Consider the following 20,733-nt stretch of genomic DNA (forward strand, 5'->3'; position numbering starts at 1 on the left):
TTTACGCATACGCCACATATGTGGCCAATAATATTTCATATCACATTGATAACATAAGTTATCTTTACCATTTGAAGAGTTATCTTGAGAACTATCATTGTTTTCTTATTTATTACTATGTTCCCACTTTTAGTGGTCCATGATTATATCTTTTATTTTCTTTATGTTTGCATTCACTTCGAGGAATGCAACAAATATAGTAGGAAAGACTTCTAAACACCTCCATTGATTCTTTATTTCATAATCACCATCGCAAACATACGTGGATTTCAAATCAGAATCTATCTATTCATGTTTGTCATGATTAATATCCAATTATAATAAACATGATATAATAAATAAATCATAGCAAAATATATCTAAAGATTTTTAACACCACCGTCGTCACCTTGGCTATTATCACGAGCACTATTACAAGTACTAAAATCACTATGCTTCCATAAGAACGTACTACGTATGACTTATAGAATCTTATGATGCTCAAATAAACTATTTATACTTTATAATTCAATCTAAAAGGTATAATCCAATCATTCAACAATAACAAATTAATGAGTTAATTAGATCTTATTGAATTTCATTTTTTTTCTTTAATCAAAGGCAATTGATTAGTGCTACTCTTTCACACAATTTTAATCAAATTTCAAGCATATTTAATAACAATAATTTAATCATAAAAAATTTAATCATCCAAATATCATGCATACTATAATTTAATAAAAGAATCTTAGTTTAAAAGAAACTTTAAAGTAATAATATTTTTTTCATAAAATAATTTTACCAAAAATCAATGAACAAAGGAGAAAAACATACCATGTAAGGATTATATAAATTTTTTTGCATAAAATGGTATAAATTTTTTTTTGAGATTTATGTGTACCTGAATGGTTAAAGGCTATAATGATTACCCATAGTGCGTAAACCTCAATTGAAATAGCATTAGCTCTAGAAGACAATCGACAACAGTAAATTTTGGGATATTTTTGTGACTTATGGATAAAATAATTAAAAGAGAATCATGCTGATAACATGTTATAAAATAAATAGACAGTGAGTAAATAATAAAGAAAATGAGATCGCAAAATAGAGAGCGGATTTTATTGATCAATCAGAATATTTACAAAGCTTCTCCAAAGTCTCTATTTATAGGCATAAGAAGTATAAATGATGTAGAGATCTACTTGTAATAACTATTAGAATTTAAAGTACATTAAAACTTATCTTGATCTTGATGGACATCCACTCAATAAGATATTCATAACATGTATTAATTTAATATTAAAGTGATTAAGTTTAATCGTAGTTGAACGCTCTAAACTCTCCCTATATAAAGAGGGTCTTGGGTCATTATTTGACACACACTTGAATTCAATAGAAAGTTGTACAGAGAAAATTCTCTGAAGAGATTATTTCATAAAATTTCTAGAGATATTTTTCTAATTTACAACTTGACCCAAAAGTTTAGATAAATTATGGAATTACCTAACTAATAATTCTTGTGAAAATTTTTCTAATTTGAAGCGAGCCCACACTCGGCAGGCGTGAGCTTGAGGATAGCGGAGAAGACTACTCAGTCAAAATGATCATCCAAGACAAATTGAAAGGGTACAATTTTGATTAAATGTTTATTACTTTAGATATCACAACCAAGATCTTGTTTTGAAAAAAAATTAAAACTTTGTTTTCCCTAAATTAATTTTCCACTGCATTTTTCAAACCCGTTTTTCCAACATGGCGAGAATCATAGGGTTAACTACACCATTTGTCACTCTAAATATGAATCATTCCTATTTTGGTCACCTAAAAGTGAAATTGGTCAAATTGGTCATTCCACTGTTAAATGGTAATGGAAGATTAACTGTGCATTTGTTCGAAAAATTTTGGGGTGACCAAAATAGGAACAACCCCTATTTAGAGTGACTAGTGGGTAGTTTCCTCTAATTTTATAGTGACTAACATGAAAATGCACTGTTAGTCTTCCATTACCATTTAACAGTGGAATGACCAATTTGATTGTAACACCCCATTATCCGATCCGATCGCCGAATCCAAGTTATAATGTGTCACATTAATTGCCGAAGAAACTACGATTAAATTACATTCATTTACAAACCATTAAACATTCTATTACAACTAGAACGAGTAAATAAAATGATACATAATCATTTTCAAGTCATATATGAGCTTATGAAAGCTCTTTTAATAACTTGAGGTTGAAATAGGACCAAATTGTAAAGATTCTAAAGTTTTGGGTTGACTTCACAATGCCGAGGGTTGCTCATCACGACGTAACTCACTGTTTGATGCTCTTCATGACCTTGAGCAATGGCATCGCCTTCTAGATTTTATTTTGTTTCTCGTCGCGACACCAGTAGTTCTTCGTCGCGACGTGACTCACTATTTTCACAAGAATCAACCTGGTACAAGTTTGGATGACCTGAAAACATGTTTAAACAAATTTCATACTACCATATCAAATTTCTACCAAAGCATAGAATGCAAGTTGTGCAAATTTGGCATTTTTAAGTATCATTACACTACTAACTTCTAATAACAACTAATCAATTTGGCTTATACAATTGACAGCCCTCCTGCGTACTATCATCGGGAGTGAGAATACTACAACTAAAGATATGAATTAAGGCGGTGTTCACAAGTATATGGGTCAAGTTGTAATATATTCTATACAACGTACCAGAAGTACTCCGAGGATAGTACCCGAAGGAGGCTTGAATAAACTAAAATTAATTCCTACATTAACGAGTATAACTAGTACTTTAACCAAATTATTTTAAAATGGTTAATAAAATAATGATAAAAGGGAGATTTAAAGTGCTTATAGGCCCCTTTTATTATCAATTTACAAAATTACCCCAATATTTTATCCTTTATGCAATTTAGTCCCTAAATCCGAAACTTACAAGTTAATCACATTTAACCATCATTCATGCTAGCCAAATTTCCTAAGGTTTCTAATCAACCCATATTTATCAAAATTTCAAAATATTTCTATAGAGTTTTACTATTTTAAGAAATAAATCCTTAAACATTAAAATTACTAAAAATCACTTAACAAAATACCTATATTTAGCTATCAAGTTCATGAATCGATCAAAAAAGTTCATAAACACATTTAAATAATTCATAGTAGGCCTTTAAACTTTAAACAATTTTACGAATTATCCCTCGGGTTGGCTAAATTAAGCTAATATGAGTTCATAAACATAAAATCACTAAGAACAAGTGAAAAATACATACCATGCACTTGATTTCAAGCTTGGCCGAACCAAAGAAGTTTAACCATGGTGTTTTCTTTAATTTTCGATGATGATGATGAAAAGTGAAGATGATAACATTTTTTTTATCTTTTATTTTTAACATATTTATTAAATTATCATTATAACATTGGTTTTTAAATCAATTTCTCACAAAACCTATCACTAACCGTCCACTATACTTCAACTTGGTAAATTTACCAACTAAAACCTTTAATTCTTGGTTTTATGACTATTTAATATAATTTGATTCTTAGCAATCAACTTTTTTGACTTTTTCAATTTAATCATTTTTACTTGATTAACTATCTAAACGCTAAAATTTCTTAACCAAATTTTAATACAATCCTATAATATCTTTATAAACATTAAATAAATAATAAAATACTGACTCGCTGGTCAAAATTGTGGTCCCAAAACCACTATTTTTGACACTCTTGAAAACGGGCTGTTACAAGCCCACTGAATTATCTCATTGTTTGTAACATTTGGAACATCACCGGCTTTAATTCAAACTGAGGGGCCTTAATTTTAGGTCTTACAATCCTTGGATTGAGTTCACTAAATAAGGGCACAACATACTACTAAATAGCTTGATCTCTACCATCAACAACAAGGATCAGATTTCGAGTATTACTGGCTGCGTCTTCCCTTGGATCTTGATTCATTTCTTTGACTTGTTTTTGGGTTGATCGTCCTCTTCTCCTTTACCTAAAAGTGCGTTCAATTTCTGGGTCAATTGGTAATAAATTGATAATTTAGTTAATGTTCATAAACCCTAAAATGTCACAAACATAATAAAATTAAAATTAAAATTAACAAAAACAAAAACAAAAACAAACTAAATTACAAAACAATTATCTTCATAAACAATGAAAAAATACAGTCCCCGGCAATAGCGCCAAAAAATTGTATCGTGGTTGCATGCAAGCGTACACAATTGTTACAAATAATAAGTAGTAAGTAAAGAGTTGTTGTCTCCACAGGTTGTAACACCCCTCACTCATCTCTGTCATCGGGTTAGGGTTACGAGATGCTACAGTAATTAAAAAAATAAACATAAACTATTTCGATCCAAAATTTATTTGGACACAATCATCAATAGATTTTCATTTAATAAACATGTTATTCATACCAAAACGAGACTTAAATCAAACTTACAAAGCTTTAAAAACAATTAAGAAACAAGTAGGGACTAATTTGAAACATAACATAAAAGTAGGGAAAAAATAAAAAATAGGGGTCACACATCTATGTGGTCGGGCCGTGTGATAGGGTTGAGGCCGTGTGGTGCAATAGCACACTGTTGTGTCCCCAAACCATGCAATAGACTGATGCTGTGTATAATAGGGTCACACGACCGTGTTGCTAGAATGTGTAGCAAACTAAGGCCGTGTGTACCTAAATTCACTAAAATCAAACAGAGCACAAAATCGTGTCCCATGCCCCTGTGAGTCACACGGCCGTGTGTCCTGTCATGTGGTAGACCGTGTGTGCCATATGGTACCTTGAAATACAAGATTTACTTCAATGCTTAATTTAAGTTCCAAACATACCAAAATCATGCCAAAATATTTCATTTGCCTAGTTCTAACCAATATGCCATAAGGCACCATCACATCTAACTTAACTATACAAAACAAACCAATCATCAAAGTTTGCATATGTCCACCAATGTGCACTTAACCTAAAAGGTTAACCAAACCATATCTTTTATCAACTAAGGCATGCCTAATTCATACCCAAAATAAAACTTACACCAAACTCAAACATACCATTATTTTGATGCCTATCAAAACTTACCATGTACATATATAAACAACAATTGCATAAATCATAATCATCAACTAGTACATGAACCAAAACATTACATTCAAAATTCAAGCATTTCATAATTTAGATCAACATACCATCTTCAACATGCCTTCATCACGTTCACCATATATGCATAACATGATAAACATTAGGTCCTTTAAGCACATTACAATTTCAACCTAGGTCTTCAAATTCACCAACCCAAAATACCTTTTATACATGCCACAAAACTAAAATAACGAGTCAAAATCTACCGAGATAGAAGCTTGATAGTGTGAGCTTGGAAGTTGATTCGTCTACCTAGTTTCATAAAACGTTTAATACAAAAAAAAACAGAGTAAGCTTATATAGCTTAGTAAGTCCATAACTAAATCTAAACCAACTTACCTCATTCTAACAATTGAAATTAAAACAACTTAGATTGTATGAGCTTGACAAACCATTTGCAAGAATAGATAGGATTAGCATTGAAATAATTCATCAAATATTTCATGTTATTCAATAGTTTAATCAATATCATTCGTATATACATTTCATTAAATCAATATCGGAAACATTCTTGTATATTCATTCATTAGCATAAATCTTTTGATATTTCATCACATATATTAACAAATCCTATAAAGATGATTAAAAAATTTTAATATCCTAATGAACTATAGTAAAATAACTCGGATACTCAGGTAACTACACCACAGTAGAGAGCATCAAAACGCTATATAGAGGCACCGTAGTGCAAAAAAGAGGCACTGTAGTGCAAATAGAGGCACCAAAGTGCAATCCCGTACAAGTGCACATTCTAACCCTATTGGCATATGAATCGTATCCTAATTGTTTACTACATTTAAACGGGTATTTAGCAGAATTCATAATATTTATAAATTAGAGGCACTTCCAAAATATCTGTACATATGTTGTAAATCAATTATGTTCTTTCCAAAATCATATTGTAACACCCCATATCCGGCCTGGTCGCCAATTCCGAATATCAAGGTGCCACACAACCGTAAAAGCTCATTTCCAAAAAAATACATCTTCTATTTTAATATTCATATAAGTTTTATGTCAAACACATGATGATTATTAATAGGGCATGTTAATTATACTTCAAACGAGCTTATAACATTAAAATAATCATGCTTTGGGACTATTTAGCAATTTTTACAAATATGTCATGTATGTGTCGATACTATGCATATGGTATCGATAGTTCTCTCAACTGGTATCGATCCGCTTGGAAAATCGGTACCAAACTAGCTTACTGTTTCTCAATCAAAAACCCAACTATCAAAAAATATTGGTACCACTAAACAAGTATCGATAATTTCACCCCCGAGTATCAATATTCGGGCCAAGGTATCGATACCAATTAGCAAGACTGACTTCTTGTACTCTGAAATTTTAGAGGTATCGTTTTTAACATACAAATATCGATACCTCTGCTTCAAACCAAAAAAATACAACATATGTGAGCATTCCAATCGTCTATACTTATACTGAACCAATATGCAACAATTATAACTCCTAAAAATCATCATAATGCCTATATAATCAGTTTTAAGCGTCGAATCATATCCGTATAACCAGACGATTAATCAAGCACCAAGTCTCATAAATCTTAAAAGCATTAACTCTAAAGTAACCACCATAATAACATAGCAAATATCAATATATTTCCACCATATTGCCTTATTCCCCAAACCCAAAATTGAAAAACTAATCATATTAAAACTAATTGAAAAACACTTTGACACCACGTTTTTATCCACAAACCCAAAATTCACCATTAAAGACCTGATTTTTGGTTTTTTTTAAGCATGCATTTCAATGGCTAAAAATTCAGTTTAAGGGACTATATATCATTTAAAACTCAAAGAAATTTGAATGGTTACCTTCGATGGAATAAAAATGAGTTTTGACGCAAATCTAAAAAAAAACCTACGTTCAGAGAAGATGACGTAGATGATGAAGTTTTCGAGTGATTTTCTTGATTTAAATGGAGGATTTAAGGTTCAAGGGTGATAGAAATAAAAAAGGATTAGGAATGGGAAGTAAAAATTGATTGGGAGAGTAAAAGGGAAAATAATGGGACAACACAAATATGGGGGAGGAGAAGTTGACGTGAAAACTATTTGGAAAAGGGGGTTTTTAAGTTTATTTTCACTCTTTTGCAAATTAGTCCTATTTTCAAAATTAAAGCTATTTAAAAATCATTTTCAGGAATTGATTTAATTTTCTAAAAACCATAATTGAAAACATTACTGATATGCCATGTCACAGGATTCCGAGCACTCAAAGGCTAAAATTCTTAAAATACCCCTAAAACTTCTAGGTCTTATTTTAGGGTGTTACACATGTAACTCGTGTTTCACATATGTTCGTCAATTTCCAAATAAGTACTTTGACCGCCTTCGGACGTACTAACGTCCAGAGTATGAATATTGCAGTAAAATATAGAATTACGAGGCGATATCCGCAAGTATAGGGTCTAGTTGTAATATAGTTTTATAATGGAGTGGGTGAGTACTCCAAGGATCATACCCAAGGGAGGCAAGCTCTAAATCAATTCTAACCTAAATACTAAAAGAATTTATTAGTACTTTTATATCTAGTTATAGTACGAAGAATATAAAATAAAGGATTTTTAGGGTTTTATAGTAATGAAAATAAAATAGCATAAAAAGATAAAATTTCAAGAGAATAAAAAGGAAGAATAAATCAAATCTGATTATGGGTATGTTGTGACATAGAAACCAGTATGCTCCTCTATAGCCATCTTTAGGGGTATGTCACGACATTCTCAGTCTGTGTCACGACATCGAATGCAGAATTGAGTTTTCTTAATTTTGTTCCCTATGTTGCGACACCAGTCATCCCGTGTTGCGACATAGCGTCCACTATTGTCTTAAAATGCCTTCTGATGGTCTTTTGCAAACTCACAAAGTATGTTAGCTTTCCCTTAGACCTCATTCGGCCCTTAAGGTTAATAAAAGACTCCATTTGCAAATTTTATTGAATGTAAGTACAACTAAAGAAACTTAACTAAAATTTAATGAAAATGCTTGTATTCAGGCTCCTTAAGTGTGAAAACTAGTTTAATCTGCTACACCGAATTTTGGCAGATCAAACTCCCTTACACTTAAGTCATTGCTTGTCTTCAAGTAACATAAACAAAGATGACAGATAAACATGACGACCCTTAAGCAAGTATGATATAAGTATTAACTTTGGAGCATATGACCTAGACATTTCATGTTTATTAACAAATTTAACATGATGAATAGTTTACTTACCACCTTTGACTTCAAACATCTAAGTTTAGTATGTTACAAAATATACAAGTATTAAGGGTTTCATCTATAAAAATCCATCAACAAATCATATAAGTACTTTGATTATCCGAGCAAAATACAAATAGTCGTTTATGTGCATGTCTAGTATGATATCCATTCATGTATAAGGATATTTAGGTCACATAGGACTTTTTGGCTTGTAACATTCTGAAGCTTAGGATAGGTACGAAATTCAAAAACAATAAGTAGAAAAAAGGGTTACAAACACGAAAATAGTTTGACACATCGTATTGATCCCTATTCTTCCTCCTCAGTGACCCTTTCTTGCTTACTGCCTCATTTCTTCTTCTTTCACCTTCCTTATCTCTCCACATAGGAAATCATAGCTTGACATAGTAACTACGGCTAGCCTATGAGTTTTTTGTGCACTAATGAATGAGTTTTTTCTATTGTTATGACGTTGTCACTTTTCTTTTTTAACTTATCTCACTCAAGAATGCTTTTTGGCTTTTCAGGTACTTTTTCTACTCATATGGACTTTCTTTTTGGATTTTTTCTTCTTGTTTTGCACTTTCAAGCTAACCTATAATTCCAATATCACACTAATCTTTCCTATTTCACTTTATTTTTACAAACTCCACCATGATGCATCTACTTAACCCTCAATACGTATGACCAGACGTCTATAATCGTGCAATGTAGGACCAAAGAACAAGGGCAAATACAAATTGACGTATTTAGGCTCGGGGCTTGTAATGTGGTTCATCAAGAAGTGTCAACAGGCTCAAAAATTAGTATTAAAGGTGAAATATAATTAGGACAACTTTTTGGCTCTAGATGTGTTCCAAACAATGCCTTAGGTCATCCCTAAATATCTCAACATGCACAAATTTAATCAACCAAACAAATACAAATTCAACTATTTATCATTCGTACTAGCATGCTCGTTTCCTTATATTTTCTATATTGTTTGGTACAGTTGATTGCTTAATACCTATTTATAGTGTAACATATAGAACTTAGTAGCCTAATAATCAAAAGTTTAAAATCACCTATCATCATGCCAAATTTTTCATAAACACAAGCAACATATGTACATGCTCCTAACCAATCACTTGTATTTCTACAAGCTCAAGCACGCAAAAGACAAGAAAAATAAAAGAAAATGTAAAATTTGAAGCAAATTTTCTATGTTACCCTCCACACTTTAGTTGACACATTATCCTTAATGTGTAGCCCATAAATAGATAAGGAAGAAAGTTACCTGATTGATCGTGGTTGCTCCAATTGCTAATGGTGGGTGCTTTCTCCTTTGATCGTGTTAGGTCAAATTTTTTTTGTGTCTCCTTCATGTTGGGTTCTTACATAGAAAATTTAACAAAGTGCAACAAAACAAAAAATCTATTTATTATTCCTACTCTTACAAAATCTAAATTAAAATCATCCAATAATTAATACATGTCTTTATAAAATTAAAATAGTTCAATCGTCCTCCTCATCATCTCCTCACTCCCATCATTCTTCTCATCTTCTTCCTCCTCCTTGCTATCATGCACTTTTTTTTCTTGTTCTGTATTCATCGGCCCGAACATGTCAAGTGTATAATTAGGGACTCAGATGTTATTTTGCCTTACAAATTCTTAAAATATTGGTCCCGACTCTTGCATCCACTGTATCATCCAATCAAGCTTTGGATGACTTTTTTCACCGATGTTTTGTTGAGCTCGTGTCAACCTCTATGATGAAGCTAGAATAGTTGTCGCTTATTGTTGTCACTTGTTCCAATCCTTGATTTGTTTGGCTTGCAATTTGAAGTACTATTGGAACAAGGTATCACCCATAATACTTTTGGAAGGTTTTAGTGACTACTCAGTGGATGCCATAGGTACACCCGCCTTTCTACATAATGCAGCCACTAAGTGGGGAAAGAAGACTCCCACCTTTTGCTTACTAATGCATCTTCTCATGTTCTGATGAATCCATTTACCAATACATACTTGTTTTTTCTGCAAAATAGCATAGAGTAACACTGCTCTAAAAGTATTAACGTTAGAAACATTTAAAGCATGTACAATTTTTGTGCATATAAATTGGATCCACATTTTGGCTTTAGGAAACATGATCGCTTGATGAAAGGATACTAGGATATTGGTACGTGCACGATATTTCCATTCATCCCTACCTTTAGTAAAGAAGTTTATAATACTATCCATATCTATATCTCTGAAGTATTCTAGATTGGATTCATCAATGAAATCATTCTCATAATATGGAGCACTATAAAAATCCCAAACGATTCGAGGGGTTACTCGCACTTCCTTCCCCCGTACAAGTACCATATCCCACATACAGCCTTCAGTATTTCTAGACTCATGGTCTCGTAAATATGCATAAAACTCTTGACCAATGGAGACCACGACATTCTCTTTCGGTATCATCCAATAATGTTCCCACCTATGATATCTAACCAAAGGTCATATTTCCTTATACAAAACCATTAACGGATTGAATCCCCTCTATTGGATAAATATTTTTCCTTGAAGTTTAGTAAAATATTTCCAAATATTCGAGTTTACGAAATTAGAGGGTTTGGATCCGTCGATAGTTCGAACTTATTGATTCTTCTACCTTTTCTTGGAGGCATGATATTTCAATCCGAATACAATACTAAGCAAACCATTCAATGGAATAGTAAAAAGTTGAGTTCAAGAACTCTTAACCTTTACTAAATAATCGAAGTTTGTTTGAGTTCCTTGCTTTCCCACGATGTTTTCGTTCCTTTTTGCCCTGAATATGGTCGAAGAGTTTACGAAGAATAACTAGAATGTTTAAGAAATTAAAGGTTTAAGGTTTAAGAGGTTTTAAAGGATTTGAAAGAGTTTTGAGGATTAAGGGTTAAGAGGTGTTTTAATTAGAAGTAAGTATGGTTTTAGGTTAGAAAATAGGGTTTTAAAGGGTTAAGAATCTACTTAAATGAAGATTATTCCGCTGGGTTGCTTGATTGGGTAGGGTCAACCTTGCAAAAAATTATAGCAATGTTGCGACACAAGGGTTCAGTATCACGACATGGCATACTACTTATGCCACGACACTAGGGTTTGATGTCGCGACACATCCTACAGTCTAGAGGTCTGAAAGAAACTGTCTACTATGTTGCGACTCCCTAAGGTAATGTCACAACACTAACTCTGTTTCGGCTAAAAACTTTCAGCTTTAAGGATGGTCTGATTTAGAGATGAACCTACATCAAATAAAAGTCAAAATCTAAAGTAGGTGATTAGTTTTATATACAATAATTTACAAAAGTTAAACAACAATTGAACTAATTTTTAAGTTTTACTTCCGGATTCATCCGACAGTGTCACCAATTCACCAACAGAGGATTTCCCTGTTTTGTCGGTATTGGTCCATCTTCCATCTTGCCATTCCACATGTGCTAGTTTGTCCCTTTCCTTAAACCTGTTTATTCTTTCTGCATGCATAAAAGGAAACGTGTCCCTTGACTCGGGGAAGTTAGTAATAAATAATTTTTTACATTATTCCCCTAACTTCTTCTTATCTTCATTGCTTGATTGATAACCACATTTAAAAGTTTCAGTCTCACCATTAATTTTCATAGTTAATTCATTCTTTTCTAAATCAATGGTGGATCTAGAAGTGGCTAAAAAGGGTCTTCCTAATAAGATCAGTATCTAACGATCTTCTTCAAAATCAAGTACCACAAAATCTGTGGGGATAATAAAACTTTGCACTTTGACTAACACGTCTTCTAATACTCCTTTTAGACGTATCGAAGACTTGTCAGCCAACTGTAATTTATTTGAGTAGTTTTCAGATCTCCTAACCCGAGTTTTTCAAAAATCAATAGAGGCGTTAAATTAATACTAGCTCTATTAAATTGAATGCTCACTATCTCTATGGGAATAGTAAAACTTCCTAGGTCTTTTAATTTTCAAGGTACCTGTCTTGAAATAAGTACACTACAAGAAGCATTTAAAGCAACTTTTTCTCCTACCTTAATTTTCTTACACCTAGCCATAATTTCCTTTAAAAATTTAGCGTATTTGGGAACCTTTTCAATTAACTCAATTAAAGGTAGGTTAGCATTTAATGTTTTAAACAGGTTTAGGAAACTTACAAATTGATCATCATCCCACCTTTGGTTTTCTTCTAGTCTGGAACAGAATGAGATTTTTGTATCGGAATGAGATTTACAAAGAAACAGTTCTTCCAAGAATCTTAGAGCAGGTAATTTTACTTTTTTTTCTTCTATTTTTTTCTCTCTTTAATATAAAATTAAGAGGTCTGTAGCATTAAAGGATTTTATCTAGTTCTTTTACAAGTTTTCAATTGCAAAGATGATCTTGCCCAATATTATTTGATGGATTATGCAGTTCAGGTGTTCCCTGATGAGTATCACTTGCATACTCTTGAGATGTTATTGGATGGAAGAGGGAGAGGGATGAGAGAGTAGTGATAGAGGGATGGAAAATGGCAGCTCTGCTATGTCTGTAATGAAAAATGGTAGCTCTGTTACGTTTGTAACAGAAAATGGTTAGTGGTGACTGTTTTGTTATTTTTCGAAAGTTGAGTGACTGAATTGAAACTTGAGTGACTATTTTGTCAGCTACCCCAAAGTTGAGTGAATGTTTGTATAATTTACCCTATTTTTAACTTTATTCTTGGTTTTAGCCAAAACACCCTTTTGTCGTTGTACCACTCACTCCCCCGATTTGCGTCGTAACCCTCTGACTCACATCATCAGCATTCGATTCTTGAGCATTAATCCCTGTAGCATCGACAAGATTTCCACCGAAGATTCTAAAACAACTAGTCTCGCCAGCCGCTGTGCCTCCGACTAACTTCGCCGCCACTGGTCTAGGTCTCCCCTTCTTTGTTTCTGTTCCACTAACATCCAAGGTATGTATCTATCCTCTTCAACGTTTTTCTGAACCCCAAACACCCTCCTTTGTGGCTGGTCACTCTCTGTAACCGGAACCGTCCCCTGACTTGTCTTGTAAGGACAAATCTCTTGACTATGGCCCTACCTTCCACATTCAAAACATACCATTGGTAGAGACTCGTACTCTAGCTGTTGAGTCCTTCCATCGATCTTTATTTGACACAAGAGGCTGCCCTAAGTCAACAAAGACCATGAGATGAGCGAACTGTCCTCTGGCTCTATTATCAGTGTTACGATCAATTTTGGCGACTGGCCCTATCGTACCACCAATAAATTTTAATAAACTCGTGGTATACATCCCTTTCGGTAGTCCAGGTAAACGAATCCAAACCATCAGATTGCTTGGTTGTGCTTGATCCGTTGAAAAACCAGGAGTCCATGGCCTTACCATAAGGTAATGACCAAAGATTGTCCACAGTCCTCCCAATATCGCAGTGAGATACTCATTGTCATCTTGGAATCTAACTGAAAAATAATCATTTTCCAAGTCTAGAATCTGTAATGGTTGTTTTGTTTTCCATTTTGTCTGAAGCTTGCTTGACATGGTAAGGTATGAGATCTTTCAACCAATTAGTTTCACCACTACAGTCCTGGCCATCCGTTGAGCAATAAAATTATGGACACGCTTAGAGAGGGCAATTGAAGGTATACCATCAACCACTTCCTTAGCAGCGTCTCCCTCCATTAAGTTAAAGTCTTCCTCCTTTTGTGAATTCACATTACTGCCTAAGTTGCCCAGTAGCTTGTCTTTCCACGACGCAATGGGAGTATCATCCGAGATCACTGTCATTCCCTTCTCATCTACTAAGGGGTCATCAAGAATGGGGGGTTCATTCAGCCTCTTACGGATCTTCTTTGTTGCTCGTCCAATACCGCCGTCGAAGCCAACGATTCTCCAGTCATCACTGGAACACTTGATTTAGCTAATTTGTATATTGAAGTTTGATCAATCGAAACCTTTTAACCAATGTTTTTTTTTATTTTAAAGAAAGTATATATATATGTATTAAAGCAAGCTTCTAACAAAATAAAGTAGCCATGTTGATAAAGCATAGTTGTTATATTACCGAGTGACAAATTTATTTATCTACACATGACAGTTAACATTTAATCTTTTTAATTTAAATCCTATTAAATAAATTCATTATAATATATTTCTTTTAAAAAAAACCTCCCATGTCTTTTATATAAAAATTAATGTTTCTCACAATAATTGCTGTATTCCTTCTAAAAAAAATTCATTAAAACAATATCATTTTTTAAAAATATTATTTACCAAAATACATAAATTAAGCTATTAATATATTAAGACCTTACATAAATTTTCAACGTTTCCATATTAATTTAGATTAAATATGTAAATTCAAAACATTATTTTTCCATAAAAACAATATCAACACTGACGTTTTGGAAAAATCAGTGCATTCACCTAATTACTTAAAACATATATCAGCACCGAAAATTGACTGCTAAAATTGCGCAATCTCAAAAGCAAAATTACATCACTTATACCCAAAACCCCTAAATCCCTTACGGGGATAAATGACATTGCAAAGATTTATTTTATCTTTAGGTTTTTCACATATGATGTCCAGTTTTTTTCTATAATTAGGTGAGTAATGTCAACAATTTACCTCTTCCATTGTCTTATGTTTACTTTTAAATATATTACTTGATTCTTCATTATACTAAATTACATTATTATTTGCTTATCAGGTATGGAAGCTTGTTGGGATTCAAATAAAACAAGCTAACTTCTCTATTAGCTGTATATTTTTCTTTTACACAATTTTCCTGATCGTTCTGTTTCATTTATCTTTCAATTATTTCTCTTTTTCATATCAATGAGAATATAGAAATATATTTAATAATAATTCTTTCTCTTGCTTTTTTAATATTATTTCAAAAAATTGAAGCACATTTTCTTAAAGAAATTTTCTTGCAATTCTCAAAATGTGCTTTATTTTATAAATTGCCAATGGCTGGAAAATCCGCATCATAGAACAAAGAGGTTAGATTCTCAAACTTATAACATTTTATGTTCAGATAAAATTTGAAATGTCTAATATTTTGTGTTATCATTTTAAGGAGTTTCAATCCAGAAAGTTCAACAAAAAATTCTTAGAAGAAAGAAAAAACAAGTGAGCATTCATTTATTGGCATAAACATGTATGTTTTTATTTCCAAAAAAAAAATTAATTTAATTTAAAATATGAAATTCTGTTTTAATTATTTACTTTATTTTTTAAAATGAAATACTATTTGAATTTATATATTAAGTATAAAAATTAAGGTATCTTTCGTATTAGGTTTTACAATCCATATTATCGCGTAATTTAAAATAAAAATTATGTTGTATCATTACTAAAACATTTCAGTTTTCATCTAATTTCATAAACTTGACTTCTATGTTTGAGAGTTGACGCAGATGATCATGAAATCGATCTATACCAAAATTACGTTTACAGCAAGTTGAAATAATTAACAAAGAAACTGTTTGAAGAAGCTAAGAATTGGGATTCAAGTGATGATGTCGATGCTATATTAAAAGTGGGATTCAAATAAATAGAGGGTATGAGTATTATTTTTAATGTAAGAAAACATGAGTTTAAGTATATTAAAACACATTATTTTCTTATTTATGGGTTAAAAAAAATTATAAGTAGTTCCATGCACCATGTCAAAAAGAATATATATAATTAGAATTTGTAATGAAATTGTTAAAAACAAACCTTTTATAATTTGATTTTAAATTAAGTTATAATCAGATTTTAATATATATATAAGAAAACACTTTCTAAACCCTTTATTTTAAATCAAATACCTTCCAAAATAAAAACTACCAAAATTTGAAAAATAAAAATTTATATTATATTATTTTACTTTTTCAATTATAATATTTTTAAATTTTAACAAATAAATAAAATATATTTCAATACATACAATTAAGTAGTTATTATACAATTTGGTTGATTAGTTCCATTTTTCTGCAATATTGTTATAAGTTCATTTATATTTTGGTTCTGAAAATTGTAGTAGAAAGTATAGTCCGGTGAAGTCTGAGGAGGTCAGATCAATGAGTAAACGCAAACTACAGAAGGTCAACATAAACGCTACACCAATATAACAAATATCTCAAGATTTACGAATCATTAGATGCGACAAAATACATGAATGTGAATTGTGAAGGTTAGAGAAAACCATAAAATTCAACTTGTTATCCGGTTATAAACAAAACCATCCCATTCTGGTTCTAAATTTGTTCCAATAAAAAGCTTAACCAATTCCACGAAACTAACAAAAATATAACATGAATCGTCATATTATTCAAAACTCAAAAAGTAAAAAGTACATAAACATTACTCTTATCCCTAATAAAAAATGCCCGATTTAAGGATTTATGTAAGCCATATGGTTGTCTATCTTCATCTTCGAATCTATTGATCCTTGCCGCAGCACCTTCTCATAACAAAAGCATTGGAAACAAAATAAGTTTAAGAGTTTAAATGAACATGAGAGAATTGTACAAGTATTCTGGATGTTCTGGATGATATCAGTTATACACTAATCTTACAGAATTAAGTTTAAACGTTCACAAAAGATAAGTGTAGGTAAAATATCCAAAATATCGAGTCACAAAAGATGAGTGTAGCTAAAATATTCGAAATATGAGAATCTGAGAAAAACTTTTACTCTAGTGCCAATGGAGGATAAAATGATATAATTTGAAATACCATGTAAGATTGTGCATTGGATACAAATGTCGGACACAGGTACTTAACTGTAAATGATGAGTTAGAGGATTTAAAACCAGCTATATGTGGCAAGCTCTATACAAATCTTATAATTCGGATTTTAACAACTTGTCTGTGGCAAAAGTACCTTTTGTATCTCTTCTTCGAACCACACGGACAAAGCACATTTCTGCTAATTTGCCCACTCTTTGCCATGTTAGACCTGGCATGATCCAATGGTGTGGAACCCATTAGCTTTTGCACCTACAAAACAAATAATGTTTTTCTTAGAGAAAGATAAAGGGCTCATTACTGATATTTTAACCGCAGTCCACAGAAGAAACTTTCCCGTGAACTCAAATGCAAATTTAAGCTATTGAAAATCGATGAATATGGAAATCCCAGTCTCCCAACATCGAACTAAAAGACTAATGCTCAAGAATCCAAGAAAAACTAAAGAGCAAAAGCAACTCCTTTGCCCTCCCCGACAAATATATCCCTTATCTCTTTCAAATAGTTCATTTCAAAACCTTATCTGCTGGGCAGCAAGAGAAATAAAGATATATTAATTTTGGGAATAAAAATTCAATCCGTATTTTGAGCACTAAACAATGAAGACACTAGCTTACTTGAGATCGTTTTAATCATTTAACATATTCAGTTGAAAATTAACCAAAAGAAACCGGTGGAGAAACTACCTCAGCAAAACTCTTCGGCATCGGTTTCCCTTCCTCTTTCAGTTGAGCCATCTTCTGATGTGCTTCTTTAGCCCAAGTGAACTTTGCAAGCGCATTCTCGACATCCAACAACGTGCAATCACATTGCTTCGCAGCTTCTTTCTTTTGACTTGGTTGAAGATTCTATAAAAATTATATAAAAAAACCCCTAAACCCTAATTTACTATCAGAACATTCACCCACAGGCTTCTTCAACTATAAACATAAACAAAAGCAGCAACCATCAAACTCGCTAAATAAATAAATTTATCCTTATAGAACTAATGGAGAAAATCCATGAAATAATATAGAAACTAACCATTCCGGTCGGATCACAACCTCCAAGGTATCTAATAATGGCTTCTTGTTTCTCGAAAACATCCGCAAATGTGGCGTCGCTGCTTCTACCAACTACGTATTGCTTAAATTTCCCCAATTTTCTAGCATTCTTCAATTCATCGGCGAATCCTGATTTAACAAACATTGATTTATAGAAAATTAATTTTGATTTTTTGAATAGATGTCCAAAACTCCAAGCTAAAGCAACAGGGCTAGGACAGAGAGGACTAATAGTATTAAACATTCAGACAACAGAAGGCTGAGGCGATGACTCACGGAGGAGAGTGAAGGATTCGGCGCTGATGTTTGGATCATCTGGAGAAGTCTTCTTGCCGGTAAATGCACCTTTGATCGAGTCCATCCATGAGAACTGGACAGGTGACGTGGTGAAGATCGAACGGTGAGGCGTTAAAATTAAGCGACGATCAGGATAACTGTAGCCGGAGAAGGAGGAGGAGCTGAGATTTCTCTTGGAAATGCTGGTTGCGAATCTAGAAGCGAGCATTTTTTTCATTTTTAGGGAATAAGGAAAGGAAGTTTTCCTTTTTGCAAAATTTAGGGTTTAGTTGATAGATTTCTGGGGTTTTTCAATTTTCAGTGGAAGAGATGCTCCTAAACGGTGCGTTTAATTTGGCAGAAAAAAAACAACAGCGGGTCATTGAAATTAAGAGATAATTCAACTAAAAATATCTAAATTCCATTCAAAATTTTATTAAAAATTAGTTGACATGCCATACTTCTGTATGTTGATCCAAAATAAATGGTTTTACCCCTCTTATGCTCATGTTATCATCCTCCTTTCCCTTTCCTTTTTTTTTCACCCTTCTTTTTCTTTCTCTTCAAATTTCTAATTTTAAGTTATAAAATTTCTAATTTTAGAGGGTCAAATTTGAATTTTAAATTTGAGGGCCAAACAAAAATTTTATTATTAGATTATACTAGACAAACCCACCATGAGAATGCTTTTTGGATTATTATATAATAGTCAAGACATTTTTTATAGTGATAATTGTATGTATGATCTGTAGATTTGATGTAACGACCCGATTTTTAATGGTACTAGAAAATGCAGTTTCAAATCCCAATTTCATAAACAAGCCTGTAAATATTAAATATAAATATTTACGGGGTTAATATAAAAATATATTGAAGATTGGTCGAGTAATTTTTTGTTAAATTAATAGTTAATTAAGGCCTAGGGACTAAATTGTAAAAGTCTAATCACTATATAATTTTAATTAATCAAAGACTTGAGGACTTAAATAGCAACTAACCAAAAGTTTAAAATGGTAATTAAATCATTTTTATATAGGAGTTAGTGGATGATGATATGAGAAACCATTAAAAGTTAATTGGCATTTAGATTAGTTAAATTAGATTTGATTAACTTTAATTAAACCAAATTGTCACACCCGAAAATATCAAAGGTTTGGCATAATTGAAATTATGAGTAATTAATTAGAAAATTTTCTGTTTAAGCAGGTTTTAGTGTAAATGTGTGAACTTTACGGGTTGGTTGGGTAAATAGTTAGATTATAAAATTAGTCATGTCAAATTAGAACTAAGAGTCTCTATTAGTGGGAAACATTATGATTAATGATATTAATAAGAATGATTGTCTTGGGATTAAGGGAAACGGTGGTGGAAAGACTATATATAAGAAGGGTTCTTCACTTGATATTCATTTTTCTATCGTTCTTCTATTTTTTTTTCTTTTTTGGTTCATTCTGTAAGAAAGGAAAACTAAGAAACGGGTTGCATGGAAGGAATTATCTAAGCTGTTAGCATAAACATTTGAAAACTTAGCAATCTGATAATTTTTCTAGATCTTACGTCTGTAACAGCCCAAATTTCAGTGGTGTCAGAAATAATAGTTTCGAGACCATAATTTCGATGAAAAACTTCGTGAATATTATTTAATTAGTATAATTATGAGGTCTCTAGAGTCATATTAAATTTTGGTTGAAAATTTTAATTGTTTGGATAGTTTAATAAGTAAAAATGATTGAATTGTAAAAACTACAAAGGTTAAGAAGTTAAATTAAAGGGGTTAAAAGGATAATTAAACCATGGAAATTAGTTAGTGGACTGGAATGATGATTGGCTTAAGTAAAAATGAGTTAATTAGGCTTAAGCATGGTTAATTAAGAAATTAATTATGAAAGTTGTAAAAATTACAAAAAAAACCTAGCCATATAAAACAAAATTTAGAAATTTAAAAAAATGAAATTAGATGAGTTATCTCATCTTCTTCATGGCAAGGGTGAGAATTTTAGGGTTTTAGCTTCCAAGCTTTGAAGCTTCAATTTGTAAGTGAATTCTAGCCCGTTTTTAGTAATTTTTATGTTTTTGAGGTCGTATTAGCTTGATCTAGCTAACCCAATGATCAATTTGCGAATTTGTTAAATGTTATAAATGTTTCCATTGATGAGTTGAGTTATTCTTTAAAGTTTATGATGGAAAAATGAAAGCTTATTATTTGGGTGGACTATTTTGTAAAGTGACTTTTATTGATTTTGATGTTTAGGGACTAAATTGATTCAAATGATAAAGTGCTTGTCTTGAGGTGAAATTATGGCAAATAGGAGCTAATATAAA

The 20,733-nt window shown here is 31.9% G+C and overlaps 1 protein-coding gene across 1 annotated transcript; it reads right to left on the reverse strand.

Annotated features, from left to right (window-relative positions):
• Window positions 1–16,574: 16,574 nt before the first annotated feature.
• On the reverse strand, window positions 16,575–18,951 carry LOC107899417 (uncharacterized). The gene is made up of 5 exons (XM_016825124.2): window positions 18,412–18,951; window positions 18,116–18,264; window positions 17,779–17,940; window positions 17,229–17,344; window positions 16,575–16,805 (listed from the first exon to the last, which is right to left on the reverse strand). The coding sequence occupies exons 1-5, from the start codon at window positions 18,647–18,649 to the stop codon at window positions 16,784–16,786; spliced, it is 687 nt and encodes a 228-aa protein (XP_016680613.1). The 5' UTR covers window positions 18,650–18,951; the 3' UTR covers window positions 16,575–16,783.
• Window positions 18,952–20,733: the final 1,782 nt, after the last annotated feature.

This window comes from Gossypium hirsutum, chromosome D13 (assembly GCF_007990345.1).
Source record: "Gossypium hirsutum isolate 1008001.06 chromosome D13, Gossypium_hirsutum_v2.1, whole genome shotgun sequence".
Lineage (NCBI taxonomy): Eukaryota > Viridiplantae > Streptophyta > Magnoliopsida > Malvales > Malvaceae > Gossypium > Gossypium hirsutum.